This window comes from Salmo salar, chromosome ssa17, assembly GCF_905237065.1.
Source record: "Salmo salar chromosome ssa17, Ssal_v3.1, whole genome shotgun sequence".
Classification (NCBI taxonomy): domain Eukaryota; kingdom Metazoa; phylum Chordata; class Actinopteri; order Salmoniformes; family Salmonidae; genus Salmo; species Salmo salar.
In genome coordinates this window covers 28,407,815-28,428,455 of record NC_059458.1, presented here as the reverse complement: position 1 = coordinate 28,428,455, position 20,641 = coordinate 28,407,815, and the positions used below count along the sequence as shown (strand labels likewise).

Genomic DNA, 20,641 nt, shown 5'->3' with positions numbered 1-20,641 from the left:
ATTTGACTCCATTCACAAAGGCACCAAAAATGTGCATGTTAAACCACAGGTCTCCTGTGTGCAACAAGATTGTTTACCTACTGAGCTTCAGGAGCCAACACAAGGTTCCCCGAACCTCCACGTGAGCAAGGTTCCCCGAACCTCCACGTGAGCAAGGTTCCCCGAACCTCCACGTGAGCAAGGTTCCCCGAACCTCCACGTGAGCAAGGTTCCCCGAACCTCCACGTGAGCAAGGTTCCCCGAACCTCCACGTGAGCAAGGTTCCCCGAACCACCTCCATCAAAAGTGAGCAATTGCGCTGTAACCTGCTGTGTTGACCAAGTTACTTATGCGGTTATACATGCGTAATTAGCACAACATCCTTATTGGCTGTTCCTGTCAACTGCACCCGGGTCAGCTGTAAAGGGGTGTTACAGTATGAGCCTCTAACAGGACACTAATTGGGCTGTAACCGTGGAGCTGGATGACTACTGAAGTCCATCTACCCTGTCCCTAAGGAACTCCACTCCTAACACTCTCTCTGCCAGATCAGGCTCCGGTAACCCTGAAGGAGAGGGGTACAATACGTCAGCTCTTTTTTTAAGCCTGCTCCCTGCCCCTCTTTTACGATGTGTGGCTGACATGGGCTCAAACCTGGGTTTAAGTAGTATTTGACTTTGCTTTAGCCTGTGAGTGGGTTTGATGGTTGGGCTTGACATTTTGGGACTGTTCTATTGGTGCCCTTCAGCCAGGCAAGCTCAATCAACCACAGCTTAATGTGTGAATTGATTTCGAATAGTATTTGAACCCAAGAGAACTTGCCTCAGGGTAGGAGGGTGTTAGAAGGGGGAAGCAACCGAGGAGCTGCTCCCTGTCCCCCTCTCTGAGATCGGGACAGGGGGGAGGAGGAGGTAAGAAACTGAACACCGCAGGAGCGAGGGTAAAAATAGTGTTCATGTGTCCCAGGGTGCGGCCTATCCAAGCCCCCAGACGTGTCCTACACCACATTACATACAGCAGGAGGGGGAAGGAAAACACTGGCGGTGGGATGGGGATGGAACTACAAGGTCGGGCTGATTCAAACCTGGGTTCAAATACTACTTGAAATACATTGAGCGTTTGCTTTAGCCTGCCTAGAATGCCAGGTGGGTGGGGCTTGCAGTTTTGGGACTAATCTGTTGGGCCATTAAGCTACAGGCAAGCTCAATCAAGCACAGGTGCCATAACAAGACCTGAACCCAGGTCTTATTTAATTTAGAATTGACTTTGCGGTGCTTGGTGGCTGGGTATTAACAGGGGATGTTACTAATGATGGCTGTGTTCTTGACCTTGTTGGGGGTCGAGGACAGTGACAGTCACACTGTGGATTCTATAGTCTGACCTACTGACCACTGTGACATAAGGGGCGGAGTCAGGCAGATTCCACACAGGCACAACATTTCCAACATTGTTTCTGACAAGAACAACTTGAGACAAAAGTACAGCCGATAGGGCAATAACAAGTGGCCACTGGTTCAATGCAAACTCGGTTTAAGTGCAACACAGTCCCAATTAAAATACTGTAACTATCCTTTTTAAATTGCTTTGGATATCTGGATTCGGTGCAAATCCACCTATTCGTGTCCATCCAAGCCGTTGCATACGTCATAGATCAGTACTCAGCTGTAGGCTATAGCCTTTTCCATGGCATTAATGAATTGTAGAACAGAACATTACTCCGCTGTTGTGAATCATTACTCATTCTTTATGCTGTTGATTTCCAAGTCTTTTATACACCACACACACGCTATAGCTATAATCTGTCAGCACAGACTGGACTCGTACAACCTTTATCTCAATCACACGGATTATTATATTTCTTTCAATAGTTGCCAGGCTTCGATGTTTTAAAATGTTATGAACGTTCTCAAACACCATTTCGATAACGTATCATACAACATGCATCCTATATCATAGACATGTTGATATGAAGCCTGTCCACTTCTGACAGCCCAGACATTATTTATTTGTCTTGTGTTTTATGGTGTTAGGCCTGTTAACACAGTACAGTAGCATATGACTCTCTCAATCTTGGACCATAGGTAGGATAACAAAATTATTAAAGAATAAGAATAATTGTTTGTTATAGTAGGCCCACATTGTTTGGTTATTTTAGTCCAAATGTGTATTCCTATTGCGCAAAGATGTGTGCTACTACCCCCCCCCACACACACACACACTCCGCAATCCCCTGGTGTCTGGTTTCGATTGAACAGGTTTCGATTGAACAGGAGGTTGTTCTATTAGATTGTGTAGTGATTGTCAGGTGACATTCCTGACATGCCAGCTCATCTTATTTTACGAAAGAGTGCGTCTCGTATTGAGAGAACAATTGAACCAATAAGACAGAAGAATAAAATGTCTTTCTGCTCGTTATTGGTCATTTCATAGTACAGTGGCCCACACAAAAGAATATTGGCTAACGTCCACCTCTGCTACTCTTCATCATGTATTGGTAAAACATACAACACACAAACTGGGTAATGAAAACAAGAACAAGCCTTTTCTCTTCCAATAAAAATGCCATCTCGTTTGTTAGATATGTGGAGGATCCCCAATTGCTTTTTTTGTTTTGTATTATTTCACCTCTGTATTTCTTCATAATTTCACTTCAGTTCGCAAGAGGATGAATGTATCTCAACGAAGAAAGCAGCTGTGAGCGAAACAGCCCCCCTTCTGTATGTGTAGGCCATCTATCTGATGCTGTCTGGTCAAAAAGATTAGGACATTGTTGCCACCTGTAGCATTGAATACAAGGGAAGCCAGCGATCATTTGGCCTACCTTGATTTTTAAAAAAGAAGTATGACTAGCCAATCAGCCGTGAGCTAAACTAAGTGAACTTAACTGTGAATGGTCCTGGCGCACCAAAACAAAGTGTCAAGGGAAGCCAGCTTGGATATGGCATCACTCCTATCACAGAAAAATAACTTGAATTGTTGCATCTCGTTTTGTTGTTGTCCACAGGTGGCCATCTATCTAAAATTGTCCCTTTCCTAAATTTGCCATGGATGGAGATGGGTATTTGGATTTGTGGTTTTACTTAGTTCTCTGCACTGGCCAATTATTATTATTACAGTGATTTTGATTCAACCATAGAATACATTGTGCCCCTGGACTAAGAAGATGGAAGTTCAATATGTAGCTAGATGTAGAAGGTTAATGTTAACTAGATAACGTTGCCCCTGAAAGGAAGTTAGGCTAGCGAGCAGACGTTTTAGCCAGGTAGCCTAAGACAACAAAAAATAAACGAGTGTACTGTATGACAATCATAGACCGTTTCGTCAACGTGCAAGAGAGAAGGATGGCATTGGCGTACCTCTACAAGTAGGGTGAGTCAACATGTTTTTTCTACTTGCACGAATAAACACACAAATCAGAACCATGGACAGCCACATTTAGCTTACATTGATTGGACAGTTGTTTGTGGGATCTTTTAGTTGTCACTGTTTTATACTAAGCATGTGTGATTTGACGGTGTTGGAATAGTGGAGGCAGCTCCTGTTTTCTTTGCGACTAACTGTCCCTGGTTCTAAATCATTAGTCCGAAAATATGGGACACATGAACTTTCTTGACCATGCTGTAGGTCATGTAACTAACTGTCTGTTAAATACAATATGCTTTGTGGACTCCACCGGATAGAGGTTGCTGTCCAGTTTTGTGATGAAACAAAGGTGTGGTTGAATGTATTCTGCCGCTGTCTTCTTATTGTCTCGGCCTTTAGGCCTATATATCACGGTGTCAAGGCATATCAACTAACAGGTTAGAAAGCAAACAACTCAATTATCACAACACATAGGTTGTAATATGGCAACAACAAAAAATATGTCTTGGCTTCCCCGGTGATTATTTATTTTTTTACCCACGCACATCTACTTATTAGCCTACCGCGGAATTCGTGTCAGTTGTTTAAGGCCTAATGAAAATAGGTGTGCAGCATCAATAGGAAAAGGCTGACTTGATCTTTAGGGCGCTATGCTTATTACGTCCCAAAAATATCCAGTTAAACGTTGTGCTTCATGACGTACTGTTGCTGCGGACCCAGCAGGACCCTGCTTTTCGTTGTGTGTTTTGACTACTCCCCTATACAACCATAAGAGGAGGAAGACTCTCACCGTTTAAAAATATCACATTGTAAACATGAGAAGCTTTCTGCAGTTGTTGGTTCGGCGCATTTTTTTAAATCCGCGCCGGAACACGCAAATCCAGCCCATTTCAGTGCCCATCTATCACTCACCTACTCCAGGCTAGAATGTCAACCAACAACATAATTTGCGACCCTTGTAAAGGGGTTTGGAAATGCTGACCCGAGACAAGGCGTCTCGAATCAGTTCCTTAGCCGACTAAAAATAGCCCTGTCCCCGTCCTTCTAAAGGCCTGCTAGCGCTCGGAGAGGGGACCACAGCTCCACTTTCCGTATTGCCCTAAGAAAGTTAAAGTTCCAACCCGTCACCTGACCCGCCCCGTGACATCACGACCCGATCATAAATAAGAGAGGGACATTGAGGATGGTTCAGGACCACTCTCTCTCGGGACTCCGGCTTCTTTAGTACTTCTTTCTGCCCTGTGTCAACTCCTTCATCTCCGTAATGGTGTGTACTTTTGGATTTACCACTGCCTGAATGATTTTTTTTGTGCCTGTACATTTCTGTGGCTTTGGGGCTATTGGATTATCTAAAAGCCTGACGTTGCTTCAGAACTACCATGGGACATCTGTGTGATTTGGTATAGAGATTGGATATCAACACTTGGGTGGTTCCTTTCTTTGTTAACAAAATAAGCCACTGTCATACTACATTTTTTGGGGAATAAACCAAGGTGGAAGTATTAGATTAGAGCTTCTCATTTGGCTCCACAGAGAAACCTTGGAATATATCCCTAATGCTAATCTGTACATCTCTACATACTTGTACCATTGAAAGCATTTAATCTAGCCATCATCACAATAACTACTGTAATTTCTCACCTAGTGTCTAATACATGTATTGTTCTATATCTAGAATGTAGACCTTCTATACACCTGTACTTCTATGTTATTCTGTTGAGCACCTGCATCACTTTGAGATTAGTCTCTATCACCATGGTGCCGGCGATGTGTTGGTACTTTGAGAATGTCAGGACGCCCGTGGTGCATGGTGGTGGTGGATTGGTTATAACAGGTCTCAGATCAGGTCCTAGGGACTCATCCTTGTCTTGTGCTGTGTGCATCTTTAATAGGCTGATGCTGCTCCCGCTGAGGCATCCGGCGCCTCCGCTTTTACGGCCGACCAGATCGAGGGTAAGTGTGTGTGTGGAGTTTCTTAGACAGAACAAAGAGAGGGCCCTATACACTCTCTAGGTGAGGACTCTGTGTAGGACTAGGTGAGGACTCTGTGTAGGACTAGGTGAGGACTCTGTGTAGGACTAGGTGAGGACTCTGTGTAGGACTAGGTGAGGACTCTGTGTAGGACTAGGTGAGGACTCTGTGTAGGACTAGGTGAGGACTCTGTGTAGGACTAGGTGAGGACTCTGTGTAGGACTAGGTGAGGACTCTGTGTAGGACTAGGTGAGGACTCTGTGTAGGACTAGGTGAGGACTCTGTGTAGGACTAGGTGAGGACTCTGTGTAGGACTAGGTGAGGACTCTGTGTAGGACTAGGTGAGGACTCTGTGTAGGACTGGGTGAGGACTCTGTGTAGGACTAGGTGAGGACTCTGTGTAGGACTAGGTGAGGACTCTGTGTAGGACTAGGTGAGGACTCTGTGTAGGACTAGGTGAGGACTCTGTGTAGGACTGGGTGAGGACTCTGTGTAGGACTGGGTGAGGACTCTGTGTAGGACTGGGTGAGGACTCTGTGTAGGACTAGGTGAGGACTCTGTGTAGGACTGGGTGAGGACTCTGTGTAGGACTAGGTGAGGACTCTGTGTAGGACTAGGTGAGGACTCTGTGTAGGACTAGGTGAGGACTCTGTGTAGGACTGGGTGAGGACTCTGTGTAGGACTAGGTGAGGACTCTGTGTAGGACTAGGTGAGGACTCTGTGTAGGACTAGGTGAGGACTCTGTGTAGGACTGGGTGAGGACTCTGTGTAGGACTGGGTGAGGACTCTGTGTAGGACTAGGTGAGGACTCTGTGTAGGACTAGGTGAGGACTCTGTGTAGGACTAGGTGAGGACTCTGTGTAGGACTAGGTGAGGACTCAGGGTCTTTACAGATAGCTAGCTCAGTGATAAAGCATGTCCCCTGTGTTTTACAAAGTAGCACTCACCAAGTTCAATAGGCAAAATTACACTCAGTCAAATAGGTCAAGTTGCCCCCAGAATAAGTTACCCCTTTGGACTAGCTTTAGTTAGGCTCTCAAACTGGAATTGTATGATCTGCATGGTTTCTGCACCATGAGGTCCCCTCTGTGAAGGCCTAACAAAGTGTGATAAGTCACTGGAAATGACCTAAGTTGGGTACACTAGTTTTGGAGCCCATGGCCTTGACAACACAAGTGCAGAATAACCCAGGGGCTTGTTCAGCTGTCCAGAGGAGATTAGTGTCCCTGCTTCTATTCTGAGCAGAACTGTCTTCTCTTGAATGACAGAGCACAGTGGTCCTTAGGGCTCGCATGGCAGCCGCATCTCCGTGCAGCAGGAGCCTGATACCCCCCCACCCTTTGTTCCTCACTGAAGGACATGATCTTTTAAAAGACTCCTTCAGAGTGGCTGTTGTTTTGTGTAGAACTGGTGACAGTTGGTGTGTAGAACTGGTGACAGTTGGGGTGTAGAACTGGTGACAGTTGGGGTGTAGAACTGGTGACAGTTGGGGTGTAGAACTGGTGACAGGTGTGTGTGTGTGTGTGTGTGTGTGTGTGTGTGTGTGTGTGTGTGTGTGTGTGTGTGTGTGTGTGTGTGTGTGTGTGTGTGGAACTGGTCAGAAAAGGGTGAGCTGGAAATGAACTGTTGAGGCCCTTTATTCATTTTAGCACCTAGTTAAGTATCACGTCAGTCAGTGGCAGTCCAGTGGTATGTACACTCTCCTATACTGGATACATCATTAACACACTGTTCTTAAGACCATATACAATTACTGTATGTCATCTTATACAATACAATTATTGTATAGGTGTTATTTTATCAGACAAGTCAGTATTAGAACATATTGGTAACACTATCAACTTTCATAAATAACTATTAATAAACAAATGTTTTTTCATTATTTGTAAACATTTATAACCATTTATAATGTAATAAAAGTTATTATAAAGTGTTTCCTAAAGAATCCACTGCTTCTGCATACTCTAGACTAGAGAAATTGCTATTGGCTGGAGGAGCAGCTAGGCTGGGTGCTGCAGGAATGCAGGCTGGCCCTATTGGCTGGAGGAGCAGCTAGGCTGGGTGCTGCAGGAATACAGGCTGGCCCTATTGGCTGGAGGAGCAGCAAGGCTGGGTGCTGCAGGAATACAGGCTGGCCCTATTGGCTGGAGGAGCAGCAAGGCTGGGTGCTGCAGGAATGCAGGCAGGCCCAATGCTAGCGTGTGTTGATTACTCCGGAGTCAGCATTCTTATGTTTAAACCGAGCCGGGCAGGAGGAAACGTCCGTGCCCCTATACGGCATGGGTTTCTTAGGGCGTATCGATTGTCAGTTGGTGGTTCTAAATGCCAAACGCCAGCGGGCCTTGTAGGGGGGAGGGAGGGAGGGGGGCAGCTGCTGCAGTTCAGGAAATCACATAAGGCCAGTAATCTGTTGGATCACTTTCAATTGGGATTCACAGTGGAGTCCAGAGAAATAGTGACCTGCCTGCCATGCTACCTTTCTGCACCTCTACAGTTGATCATTATTCAGGGGACAATGAGGGAGGAATCGAGCGGTCGCCTTCTTTGAATCTGCTGCAGGGCAACATGAGACATGTCGTTTCTCACCATTCTCCAGTGCTGCATTTAGAATGAACTTTGACGAGGACGGTGAACTTGGTCATTGATTGCGTGTAGTTTTACTAGAAGTATTGAACAATATCTGGTCTGTTTTGCCGTTGGTTCACAAAACAAAATGACTAATAACGACGAAGCTCCTTTTCGTCCCTTTCAATAACTAAAATATTACAACTTTGATTTATTGAAACATTTTGAGTGTGAACAAGAGTTGTCGGGTTACTGTATGTTTGTGCACACTTTCCGCTTGTCTTCATCCAACTCATCGTAACTCTTCTGCGTTTCCCTCCAGACTTCAAAGAGGCTTTCGGGCTCTTCGACAGAGTCGGTGACAGCATGATTGGATACAACCAGGTGGCTGATGTCATGCGCGCCCTGGGACAGAACCCCCAGAACAAGGAGGTTGCAGCGATCCTGGGAAAACCATCCGCCGATGGTGAGACCACCACTACTCCTATAGGGATAGGTTGTGAGAACGTTGTGAGAACGTCATGATAGGTTCAGGTATAAATGTAGTATGAAGACCAAACAGGCCTCTCTACTCCTGTAGAATAAGTAATGATGTCTGTTCTAGTCATGACATTGCAAAGTCCCACATACGTTTGCCCTACTGAATGTGGCCCCGGGGATGGAATAGTCCCAAAAGTGTAAATCCCGCCCCATCTGGCCCTCCGGTGGTCTTGATCAAACACTCCACGTTTTTGAAAAAAACAAATACTCTTTGAACCCACATCTGGTAACGATATGAATGTTAATTTAGTTGTCTGGTTGAAAGACTGATTATATAAAATAACAGTGATGTAATGACCATCACTAGCGAGACACTAATGTTTGTCACTGACGTGGTGTGGACGATGTGATCGTATGAAAACAAGCTGTGGAAGGCTATAGATGGACCACCCTACCGTGTGTGACTAACGTCGATCTCTTCTCCTTCGTCGTGTCAGATATGGCCAACAAGAGGCTGGCCTTCGCCGATTTCATGCCCATGATGGAAAAAGTCGATAAAATAGTGAAGGGTACACTTGATGACTACGTTGAGGGTCTCCGCGTCTTCGACAAGGAGGGCAACGGCACCGTGTCTGGGGCTGAGCTGCGCATCGTGCTGGGCACACTGGGTGAGTGGAGTCGATACATTTAGACACGTTACAGTACAGCACTGACTGGGCACTGGGTTAGGGGTTAGCCAGCTAAAAAGTCTGGTTGGCTGGGTGATGTCAGTCCCCTGGCCACCCTACACCCTAGGTACACTACTGCCAGATTGCTTACACCTGTCTAACCGTCTCAGATCTACACAAGTGCTTCGGGTGTAGGGTGTGTTGTTAGGGTTGATTTTGCATTCAGGATGTGTGTGTTTTCCTGACTGGCTCGTTGTTGGTCCCTCTTAGGTGAGAAGATGTCCGAGGCCGAGATTGATTCCCTCCTTATAGGTCAGGAGGACGAGAACGGCAGCATCAACTATGAGGGCAAGTCTTGTTCAACCTCTAAAGAGCAAATACCCTGGATCCTGCACAGATCTGTTTTAATAACACTATCATTAAAATATTTGTACTCTTATTTAAATTGATCAAATTGATGTTTATCAAACGATTTTATAAATTCGTTTTTTTATGATTATTTTATTTAGGTCTCTTGCTCCTGTACTTATGTGTCCTCTCTGTTCTTCCCACAGCATTTGTCAAGCACGTCCTGTCTGTGTAAAATAGTGCTGCGGCAACCAAAGCTGATCTATCTCCCAGACCCCATGGTGTCAGGACTGTTTTTCTAAAGACCAACCTAGGAAAGAAAAGGACTATAATGGGATGTCGAAAAGCCATTCTGTGTTTGTTTTATTTTCGTCCGTCAACTTTTCAACACCTCACTCCTCCTCTCTACGGAAGTTACCTCTCCGCTGTCAGATGACGACCCTGGCCTCGCCTCCACCTGGGGCATGTTTCTCCACTTGGGGTGGGACGGTGACCACTCATCAAGTAGGGAGGTTGTACCCTCTGCCCCGCCCACCTCATGTCATCATCATCTTGCCGGCAATGCTGGCTGGAAAAGATTGTGGATGGGCCGCCAAGCCCCTCCCCCATCAGTTATATTTATTTTCACTCTGTCGTTTCAGAATAAACTTTTCCAAAAGTACATCCCCCACCTGGCTTGATTCTTGGTCTTCTTCATTGAGCTTGTGACGATGTACTATTTTAGAGGTGTCCTCCATGAAAAGATAAGACAGGAATATAAAGATGTGTATCCTCTGTCTAAAGAAGTGTATAAATACACCTTCAATGAAATAAAACTATCATATATCATAGCATATTTTTTCATAAACATGTGGTTATATTAAACGTGAACTACTGTCACCTGTTTACTGAAAGAACACAATTTGCTGAATCTACAGTTACATGGGGGGGGGGCTGAAAACTAGCATTTATTGGCAGAGAGTTTTAGAACTCTGTTACTGGTTTATTAACTAAACTCCATCACACCTAAACAGGCTGAAACTTAAGGCGTTCTTATCAAAACAGCTCTTAATCTAAAATTACATAATTTTCACAATTTCACAGTATTATACCAACCTCATAGTGTGGAAATATATAATACAGGAAAGTCACGTTTTTGACTGCAATGGGCCTTTAATGGGATCAAAATAAGAAGATTGAAGACATTACAAATAACTTTTCTTCCATCGACTGTTTGACACATCTTCAGAAACCCAAGGATCTCACTTAGCATCTACCATGTTTGACTAGTCCCAGACAGCCTTGCCATTTATCCATACATGGGTATTGAAGTATCATCAAATAACATATCGAGAGTGGCTATATCATAAAGCATTTTTGTACTGCAGAAGATGTACGTTAGCCCACTCTAAAATCCACTGTAAAACATATTCTCTTTTGGTACATACTTGCTGTTGAATGAAATGACCAATTCAAAAGGTTAGTTCACAATCTCACTGGATTAGAGAATAGCAAATCCCACACTGATGGGGGATAAGAATTTGTTCTTAACTGACTTGCCAAGTTAAATAAAGGTTAAATATTTTTTTAAATACCATGAGGGAAATTTCGACTTTTCAATGTAACACAAAACATATTGGGTTTTGATTAAAATAAATTAAAAAGTTTTGTTAAAAATCCTATTGGATTATTGAAGCCCAAATCCCATACTACCCTAGGAGATATCGTCCGTTACGTATGTAATGTGTTGTCAGAGAAAATATGTCGTAGGTTCATTCAGCAGGCCTTACCTCCGCCCAGTAGATGGCAGCAAATTCAACAGATGAGGCTGTAGCCTTCGCATTCACTTTTGTTGTGTCGGTTGGGTAAAAGTGTTACACGGGAAAATGTTCTCAAAAGCTGTCAAAACGTGTTTAACTGGTGTGAAAAATGTATGTCGAGGTGGACAGATACTCTCTACTGCAAGTGCCAGATACGTTAGTTTTGAGCAGTACTCAATGAGCAGTACATAAGTTGTTTATTGTTTCTATGGAGAATAGTGTTGAATTCATCAAAATGATGCATAAACATATTTTAGTTTTACAATGTTGTCATGTAGTCAGCAAGCAAAATATAGCTAGCTAGTTATATTGTTCAACATTGTCTGCTGACCCGCTAATGCGTAACTGGGACACAGTCACCTTGGGAAGACTTAACCAGAAATACCTAGTTATGCTTAGTTAGCTAGCTTGGTAGAGGGTTTGAGTCCATAATAACTCAGCTATACAACACTGCATACATACTCCCTAGTCATGAAACTGACTATCCTGATTGATTGAATGCTTGCTTTGTTTAATTCTTGACTTGGTTTAACCTAACATTGACGTTATCTAGGTTACTCAGTCATTGGCAATAGCGTGTGACTGCGGGTGCACCCGATTAGACTACAACCACCCCATTAAAAGGTGGAAACATCTTACCAATCACACCATTAAAAGGTGGAAACATCTTACCAATCACTCCATTAAAAGGTGGAAACATCTTACCAATCACACCATTCATATGGTGAATGTGGATTTTCCACCTTTTAAATTGGGTGATTGGGGGCTAATCGGGTGCTTCTATATCTGAAGCTCGTTTGGCTTCATGCTGCCTAGTAATCAATACTGTTATGGTTTGTCGGCGACCGAACGCACATTTTCCCCGATCAGTTCCGAAGTTTAACCGAAACAGTCATACTGGATTGATAAAGTAAGGTTAGCCAAACGTGTGTTTAACAAACCTAATTTACAGTTTATAACAATAGCTGATCCCTATCTGAATTTTAACATAGTCGCAGTGTAATGACTTCATAGATTCTCAAAATAATTTCGTTTGATCAGCATGGTTGCAAACTTATTTACCACAATCCTGGAAATCATAGGCTGTCATTGTAGATACGAATTTGTTCTTAACTGACTTGCCTAGTTAAATAAAGGTTAAATAAAAAATATAAAAAAATATCAGCAAAAATGAAATACCTTAGTACCATCAAGCAAACTGCAGGTCCAAGATCAGTTATACAGTTTTAAAAAAGGGTGTGTATTTGTATGCAGATCTCAGACCTGTTATTAGAGCTTGCCACATTGTTGGCTTGTTCCTGATACCAGCCATACAGGTACAGTATGGGATTTGTGAACCAATAAAGGTACAATCTGGGATTCGGGAACCCATAAAGTTACAATCTGGCATCTTGGAATCTGTTCAGTTGTAATTATCATTCTTTATATTTTATTTATACATTTTCTTGCATTTTTGCTTGCTTTGGTGCTTTATTTTGCATCCTCTCTATTAGATTACTCGGGTCAGCTCAACATTTATATTACCCACTACACAGTCTTTTTATTTTCAGGAAAAATGACCAAGACAAAATCAACTCAGTGCCCCCACTGTCCTGCCCTCAACCCATTGGCAAGGAAAACATGCATGTTTTCAGACATGTTTTGGGATCTAAAAAACATGGAGACCCTTCAGGCTGAGCAATATGGTCAAACACCGTAGTTCGGGCAGAACGCTAAAGCGAGCCTGGCTTGTGGGAAGTGTTTTACCATTTCACATTTTTAAACTGAGCCGAGCTGGCCTGGTTATACGTGTTTCCACTAGGGGACCTCATGGACCAGGGGAGGGACCTCATGGACTAGGGGGGACCTCATGGACTAGGGGGAACCTCATGGACTAGGGGACCTCATGGACTAGGGGGGGGACCTTATGGACTAGGGGGAACCTCATGGACTAGGGGGGAACCTCATGGACTAGGGGACCTCATGGACTAGGGGGGGACCTTATGGACTAGGGGGGAACCTCATGGACTAGGGGGAACCTCATGGACTAGGGGACCTCATGGACTAGGGGGGGACCTTATGGACTAGGGGGGAACCTCAAGGACTAGGGGGGAACCTCATGGACCAGGGGAGGGACCTTATGGACTAGGGGGAACCTCATGGACTAGGGGACCTCATGGACTAGGGGGGACCTTATGGACTAGGGGGAACCTCATGGACTAGGGGGGAACCTCATGGACCAGGGGAGGGACCTTATGGACTAGGGGGGACCTTATGGACTAGGGGGGAACCTCATGGACCAGGGGGGAACCTCATGGACCAGGGGAGGGACCTTATGGACTAGGGGGGACCTTATGGACTAGGGGGAACCTCATGGACTAGGGGGGAACCTCATGGACCAGGGGAGGGACCTTATAGACTAGGGGGGGACCTTATGGACTAGGGGGAACCTCATGGACTAGGGGGGAACCTCATGGACCAGGGGAGGGACCTTATGGACTAGGGGGAACCTCATGGACTAGGGGGAACCTCATGGACTAGGGGGGAACCTCATGGACTAGGGGGGGACCTCGTGGACTAGGGGGGAACCTTGTGGACTAAGGGGGAACCTCGTGGACTAGGGGGGAACCTCGTGGACTAGGGGGGAACCTCGTGGACTAGGGGGGAACCTCGTGGACTGGGGGGGAACCTCGTGGACTGGGGGGGGGGACCTCATGGACTAGGGGGGAACCTCGTGGACTGGGGGGGACCTTATGGACTAGGGGGGAACCTCGTGGACTAGGGGGGGGGACCTTGTGGACTAGGGGGGGACCTTGTGGACCAGGGGGAACCCTCATGGACCAGGGGGAACCTCATGGACCAGGGGGAACCTCATGGACCAGGGGAACCTCATGGATACATAGGGCCCCTGATCTCTGACTTGACTCAATTCGAGACCACATTTGTAACGAGTAAAAACGCGTCAGAGACGAGACCAAGACACTCAAAATGCGGAATGAAAAGTAGACCGAGACGTGTTTCAATACTGCAACACTAGTATGCCTGCTGCATGCACAAAACTGTACATTCAAGAACATCATTCTGCCATTTTTTGACGTCTCTGCAGTTTTTGAGATGGGTTGTTATATGTTCTTATTGAAATATTTCTCATGTGACGTTAGTAGAATATGTTGTGATTAAACGGAGGATACAGTGTATAATACAGATACAGTAGGGTACCAGGAATATGAAATGGTGTTGGTTGTTTGCAGTAACTTCTTTGTTGTTATAATATCCCAAACGGACTTGGCTGTTTCACCAATTTAAGTATTCTGTCTTTACATTTGCATTCTAGTCATTTATCAGACACTTAACCTGTAATGTCTCCTGTAAGTCGCTCTGGTTAAGTAACATGCTCAAGGGCACATCGACACATTTTTCACCTAGTCAGTTTGGGGATTCGAATGAGTTACTGGCTGTCACGACTCCCACCGACGGTGGCGCCCCCTCCTGCTCGGGTGGCGCTCGGCGGTCGTCGTCACCGGCCTATTAGCTGCCACCGATCCCCTTTTTGGTTTTGGGCACCTGTGGCCAATTAGCTATTAGAGGGGGTATTTAGTTTAGCTGGCCCGTCCGTTGTTTGTGCGGGATTAATTTTGTTCATTGACGACGTGGTGTTCGTCGGTTTTGCCTTGTCGCCTATTTGTATTTATTCCCTATGTTTGGGAACTTTTGTTTATCTTCAGTGTTATTAAAAACACCGCCACCCTGTGTTCCCTGCGCCTCATTCCTCCTACACGACTACCGAAGCCATTACACTGGCCCAACGTTCTTAACTGCGAGGTTACCTGCCTCCTTGTAATGAGCACGTTATTGTCAAAGACTATTAACCACGCTATGATACCAACAATACCAAGTACGATGTGGTACGGTCTTTGACTGAGTATGGGCTTATAAGCAATACAAAAACACTTGTCTTTCATGGCTAATTTCGGTTAACCCAGAACTAAAATCTTGCTTAATTCTGTCAGACGCTCTATTAAGTACTGGGGGAGATGTTAGAAAATGTACTAATGCGACTTGCGAAGTGTCCACCATCATAAACTGTGTTTATCATATGTTAGTGCTATTCTGGGTCCTTGGGACGTCCTTACCCTAAACCTTAACCATAAACCTTAACTAACCGTAACCATTTTAAATTCCAACTTCAATGGGGTAGGGACATCCCAAGGATTCCAGATAGCAAGGACTGTTTATCGTCTATGTTGGCACATGCAAAGCACTGAAGGAATGTCAACATGGAAGTGTGTAATGATGTTTTCGACACTACTATTTCAATTCTTAGCAGCGTTCATTCCATCCTTCTGTTTAAGCCACTGCAACAGTTCTGGAAAAAATAAGGGGAATGCCCATTTTTATGAATAATGTAGGCGCAAGTGAGGATTTTAAAGGCTGGGATTTTTATCAAGTAGTCCAGTTTTATTGTACAATCTGTACCTTAACGTGAATTTGTTCATTATTGCATGGGAAGTAGATCCACAAATATATGGTTGCTGCTGCTGTCGTACTGTAAGTGTTAGCTTTGTTTGGCCTGCCTACACCGATTTAAATGATAGATATTCTCTCTGATTTTCTGTGAATGGGTGTGTGTTTCTGTATGTAACGGTATTGCTTCCTTCCCTCTCCTTTCCCCAACCTGGCCTCGAAGCAGGGACCCTCTGAACACATCGACAACAGTCACCCGTGAAGCATTGTAACCTATCGTTCCACAAAAGCCGCATACCCAGATCAAGGGAAATGACTACTTCTAGGTTTCAGAGCAGGGAATGTCACTGATTGAACACGCGTCTGCGTTTGATTCAGGTACTGTAGTGTATGTGTGCGCGGGTGCGTGCATTATGTGTGAATGTCCACAGTACAGTAAAGCACATACATGGTTTTCTCATTCATATATCCCAGTGTGATTGTGTTCCAATATGGAGAAGATGGGTCTTCCAGAGATATTATTATTATAAATATTAAAGACAAACCAGGTTGAGTTGTGCGGATAGACAAGCTGACACTCTCTTCCTTCAACAGCCTCCTGGCGCTGTCTTTAACGCAGGTGTTGCTCATCATGTCTGATTGTCGTCATCGTGCTGCTGAGGTTTTAGGTTTGATTCCTTCGGCCACATCTTGACCGACTCCCGTGTCACTGACTCGGTGCCCTTGATGCACCACAGCTGCTTGGCCAGGTCGTTCAACAGGCCCTCCACCTTGCCAAAGCGGGTTGAGGTTTATGTTGTGCGTGTTTTTGCTGTCCATGCAGTACTGCTCATACATGAGGTCATTTCATGAACACTCCAGGGTCATCAGCTTGTGGTGGCCCTCCAGCAGCTCGGCTTCCTCTATCATTAAAAGGAGGGTCTGCCACCAGCATATTTTACGTCCTTCAGGATTCAATGATGTCGATGATTTGCCTCCAGTCCTTGCTTATGTCTACCAGGGGCTTCTGGATGTTCTTCATGTCCCCCAGGGCATAGTGGAGCTGAATCTGGCCTGTACGTACCCCGCCTAACTGGAAGTGACTGGCAGCCTGGAAAGTGTGAACAGACAATTGTAAATGGTTTAGATAGGGCTTTACAGCAAGCAGACTCCATCAGTACACACACACACACTTCCTCACCCTGAGGTGCAAGTTCTCTCCATCTCCTGACAGGATTGATGATGCGTCTGCTCCCGATGTCCACCAGAGTTTTCTGGGAGTTCTCGGTTCCCTGTCTGAACTAGTCCACAGAAGGAGTGTACACTAGAGAGAGAGAGACTTCCAGCAGTTGACAGAACTTTATTTAAAATGTCTGGAAAATGACCTTAACGTTTCTATTAATCTTCCTTACCTCCTTAACTCTCCTGTCCATCTCGCTGATGTGTTCCTTATCAGGCTGGTGTTCAGGTCCATGAGTAAGTGTCTAGGCTTGTTCCCTGTCTGCACTACTCCACTGGGACACTCAGGACCTCAGCCTCGACCAGCCTCACATCTACCAGGAGAAGGAGAGGGCCACTGAATAAGCAATTAAAATCAACAGGCTTTTGGATGTGTATTTGTACTTTGGAATCTCTCTCTCACTGCGTCTCTCACCTAACTAATAAATCAAAGGCTAGCCTGACTTCACTAGCTGTTCCAGCTGGTGGACAGCCGGTGATATGTGCAGTAGCTAGTGTTAATGGTAAGGAGTGCATTTGTCCTTTACTTGGTGGTACTTTTCAAAATTCCTGACTTGGAAACCACCACCGTCTTCTACACTTCCATGACCAGTTGCAGGTGGAAAGTTGGAATTGAGAAAATGCTCAGTTTATTACATAAAAAATTATCAACATTGTAATCCAACATCCCCACTACCAACATCCAACATGTCTTATTTCAAATCTTCTCTCATTGATGGAGACAGGTGAGTCATAGCAACGCTTGATTTCTGAGACACGCTCATGACATGCAGCACTTTGGGTTGGATACCTACCTGTCTCGCTCAATGAGAGAAGATTTGAAATAGACAAGATGGCGGCGTACACATTGTTGTACTACTTAATGGAGCAAAACATGTATGTACTTTAATAACAGAGCATTTTCTAAATTCCAACGTTCCACCTGCAACTAGCCATGGAAGTTTAGAAGACGGCAGTGGTTTTCCGTGTCTGACAAATAACAAAAGAGCCGTAAATTATTAAATAGCCTCCACCAGTCTTGCATTAAAATGAGTCTGTTAGTCTTGCTTTAGAATAATGCTCGGTCCTCTGATCAAGCATTGTAACATCAAGCATTTTTGACATGCATGGCGCAGCAATCTTCATTTCTTCATATGAAGAGAACACGTTTGTTGAAGTTGAAGGTGGCAGGCAAGTAGCCACTCCTTTGCCGGTCCTTCATGCCTGCTGTACCAGTCTCCTTGCATGTCTCACAATGGAACTCTGCAAAAGGATATTCAACATGGTAAGGAAGGTAAATAAAATGTGTGATCTTTAAAACAGTAAAAAATGACCAAGTTGGTTTGGAGCAGGGCTGCGGTCAATAACTGTGTTACCTGCAGTGGGAGTCAGTGGCTGTAGGACGCCTTTCACCATGAAGGAGAAGAAGGAAAGAAATTCCACAAATTAACTTTTAACAAGGCACACCTGTTAATTGAAATGCATTCCAGGTGACTACTTCATGAAGCTATAATGTAGAAAATTGTACAAATAATGAAAAACCATTGAATAAGTAGGTGTGTCCAAACTTTTGACTGGTAGTGTGTGTATATATATTTATTATTTTTCTATGCGGTCAGTGCATATGAAAATCCTCTCACTCTCTCAGGGTGTTTGTGGACTCCCGTATCCAGCCCATCTATGGAGGCACCAATGAGATCATGAAGGAGCTGATCGCCCACAGTCAGTATCGTCAGCCAGAAGTGAGGGAGACGTCCCAGTGACATCACCATGGAGGAGAGCTGGGAAGTGGTTAACATAAGTCTCTTAACACCAACAGCAGTTTTGACTGGGTTAGCTACTGAGCTGGTTGTCCGTGCCTTTTGAAGTGATGTTCACTGAAGGCTGGCCAGTGGTATTACTAGGGTGAATCTGAACTTTCACTTAATCAAATATCACATTTCAGACATGGATTGCAACTTAATGTGCTTTACAGAAGAAAACAAAAAAAAAACAATGGAAATTAATGTTGAAATATTTACTACACAACAAACAAGATATAAAAACCAAAATAATGACACAAACTGAACAACTAGAAAGCACCCTAAGGAAAAGCAAAGCTAAAAATGTGTTTTAAGATCCCTTTTAAATATGTCCACAGTTTCAGCCCCCGTCAGGTTCTCTGGCAGGCTATTCCAGAGGCTGGGGGCATAGTAACTAAAGGCTGACTTTCCATGCCTCTTGGCCCCCGTCAGGTTCTCTGGCAGGCTATTCCAGAGGCTGGGGGCATAGTAACTAAAGGCTGACTCTCCATGCCTCTTGGCCCCCCTCAGGTTCTCTGGCAGGCTATTCCAGAGGCTGGGGGCATAGTAACTAAAGGCTGCCTTTCCATGCCTCTTGGTCCCTCTCAGGTTCTCTGGCAGGCTATTCCAGAGGCTGGGGGCATAGTAACTAAAGGCTGCCTTTCCATGCCTCTTGGCCCCCCTCAGGTTCTCTGGCAGGCTATTCCAGAGGCTGGGGGCATAGTAACTAAAGGCTGACTCTCCATGCCTCTTGGTCCCCCTCAGGTTCTCTGGCAGGCTATTCCAGAGGCTGGGGGCATAGTAACTAAAGGCTGCTTCTCCATGCCTCTTGGTCCCCCTCAGGCTCTCTGGCAGGCTATTCCAGAGGCTGGGGGCATAGTAACTAAAGGCTGCTTCTCCATGCCTCTTGGCCCCCGTCAGGCTCTCTGGCAGGCTATTCCAGAGGCTGGGGGCATAGTAACTAAAGGCTGATTCTCCATGCCTCTTGGCCCCCGTCAGGCTCTCTGGCAGGCTATTCCAGAGGCTGGGGGCATAGTAACTAAAGGCTGCCTTTCCATGCCTCTTGGCCCCCGTCAGGCTCTCTGGCAGGCTATTCCAGAGGCTGGGGGCATAGTAACTAAAGGCTGCCTTTCCATGCCTCTTGGCCCCTGTCAGGTTCTCTGGCAGGCTATTCCAGAGGCTGGGGGCATAGTAACTAAAGGCTGCCTTTCCATGCCTCTTGGCCCCCCTCAGGCTCTCTGGCAGGCTATTCCAGAGGCTGGGGGCATAGTAACTAAAGGCTGCCTGTCAAGTGTCAGTGTGCAGCGGGTAGAACGGAGTCAGGCGCAGGACACAGAACTGAGTAAAAAAACGTCCTTTACTCGAATAAACCACAAAATAATTCCACGCAGGGAAAATACTCCAGCTCACAGAAAATTTCGAACACTTAACAACGAACAAACACGCACTAAACCATGTGGGAACCAGAGGGTTAAATAGGGAATAAATAATAATGTAATTGAAACCAAGTGTGTACAATCAAGACAAAACAAATGGACAATGAAATGTAGATCGATGGCGGCTAGAAAGCCAGTGACGTCGACCGCCGAACGCCGCCCGAACAGGGAAAGGCACCGACTTCGGCGGAGGTCGTGGCACTGCCTCCATGCCTCTTGGTCTGAGGCTTTGCGATAGTTAAAAGGCCAGTGCTAGAGGACCTGAGGGACCTACTGCGTAACATAACTTAAAAGCATGTCTGACATGTATTGGGGTGCACAATCGTGGATTGATTTAAAAACCAATAGAAGAATGTTTAAATGAATTCTAAAACTCACAGGCAGCCAGTGCAGAGACCTTAAAACCGGTGTAATGTGTGCTATCCGTCTGGTCTTGGTCAGTACCTGTGCTGCAGCATTCTGTATGTTTTGCAGTTGACCAATGGCTTTCTTGGGTAGACCAGACATTACAGTAGTCAAGCCTGCTTTTAATAAAAGCATGGATGAGTCTCTGTTTCAGAGAAATGGTCGCACCTTGGCAATGTTCCTCAGCTGGTAAAAAGCTGTTTTGG

General features: G+C 45.2%; 1 protein-coding gene across 1 annotated transcript; it reads left to right on the top strand.

The window, feature by feature from the left end:
- The first annotated feature begins 4,362 nt into the window (after positions 1–4,362).
- LOC106575818 (myosin light chain 3, skeletal muscle isoform) lies at positions 4,363–10,035 on the top strand. The gene is made up of 6 exons (XM_014152510.2): positions 4,363–4,609; positions 5,235–5,295; positions 8,201–8,344; positions 8,856–9,026; positions 9,297–9,374; positions 9,581–10,035. The coding sequence occupies exons 1-6, from the start codon at positions 4,607–4,609 to the stop codon at positions 9,607–9,609; spliced, it is 486 nt and encodes a 161-aa protein (XP_014007985.1). The 5' UTR covers positions 4,363–4,606; the 3' UTR covers positions 9,610–10,035.
- Positions 10,036–20,641: the final 10,606 nt, after the last annotated feature.

Bases quoted from the DNA above. Each gene is read 5' to 3' on its own strand.
- LOC106575818 (XM_014152510.2), top strand. The intron at 5,296-8,200 runs GTAAGTGTGTGT...GTTTCCCTCCAG, and splicing joins TACGGCCGACCAGATCGAGG to ACTTCAAAGAGGCTTTCGGG. The intron at 8,345-8,855 runs GTGAGACCACCA...TCGTCGTGTCAG, and splicing joins GGGAAAACCATCCGCCGATG to ATATGGCCAACAAGAGGCTG.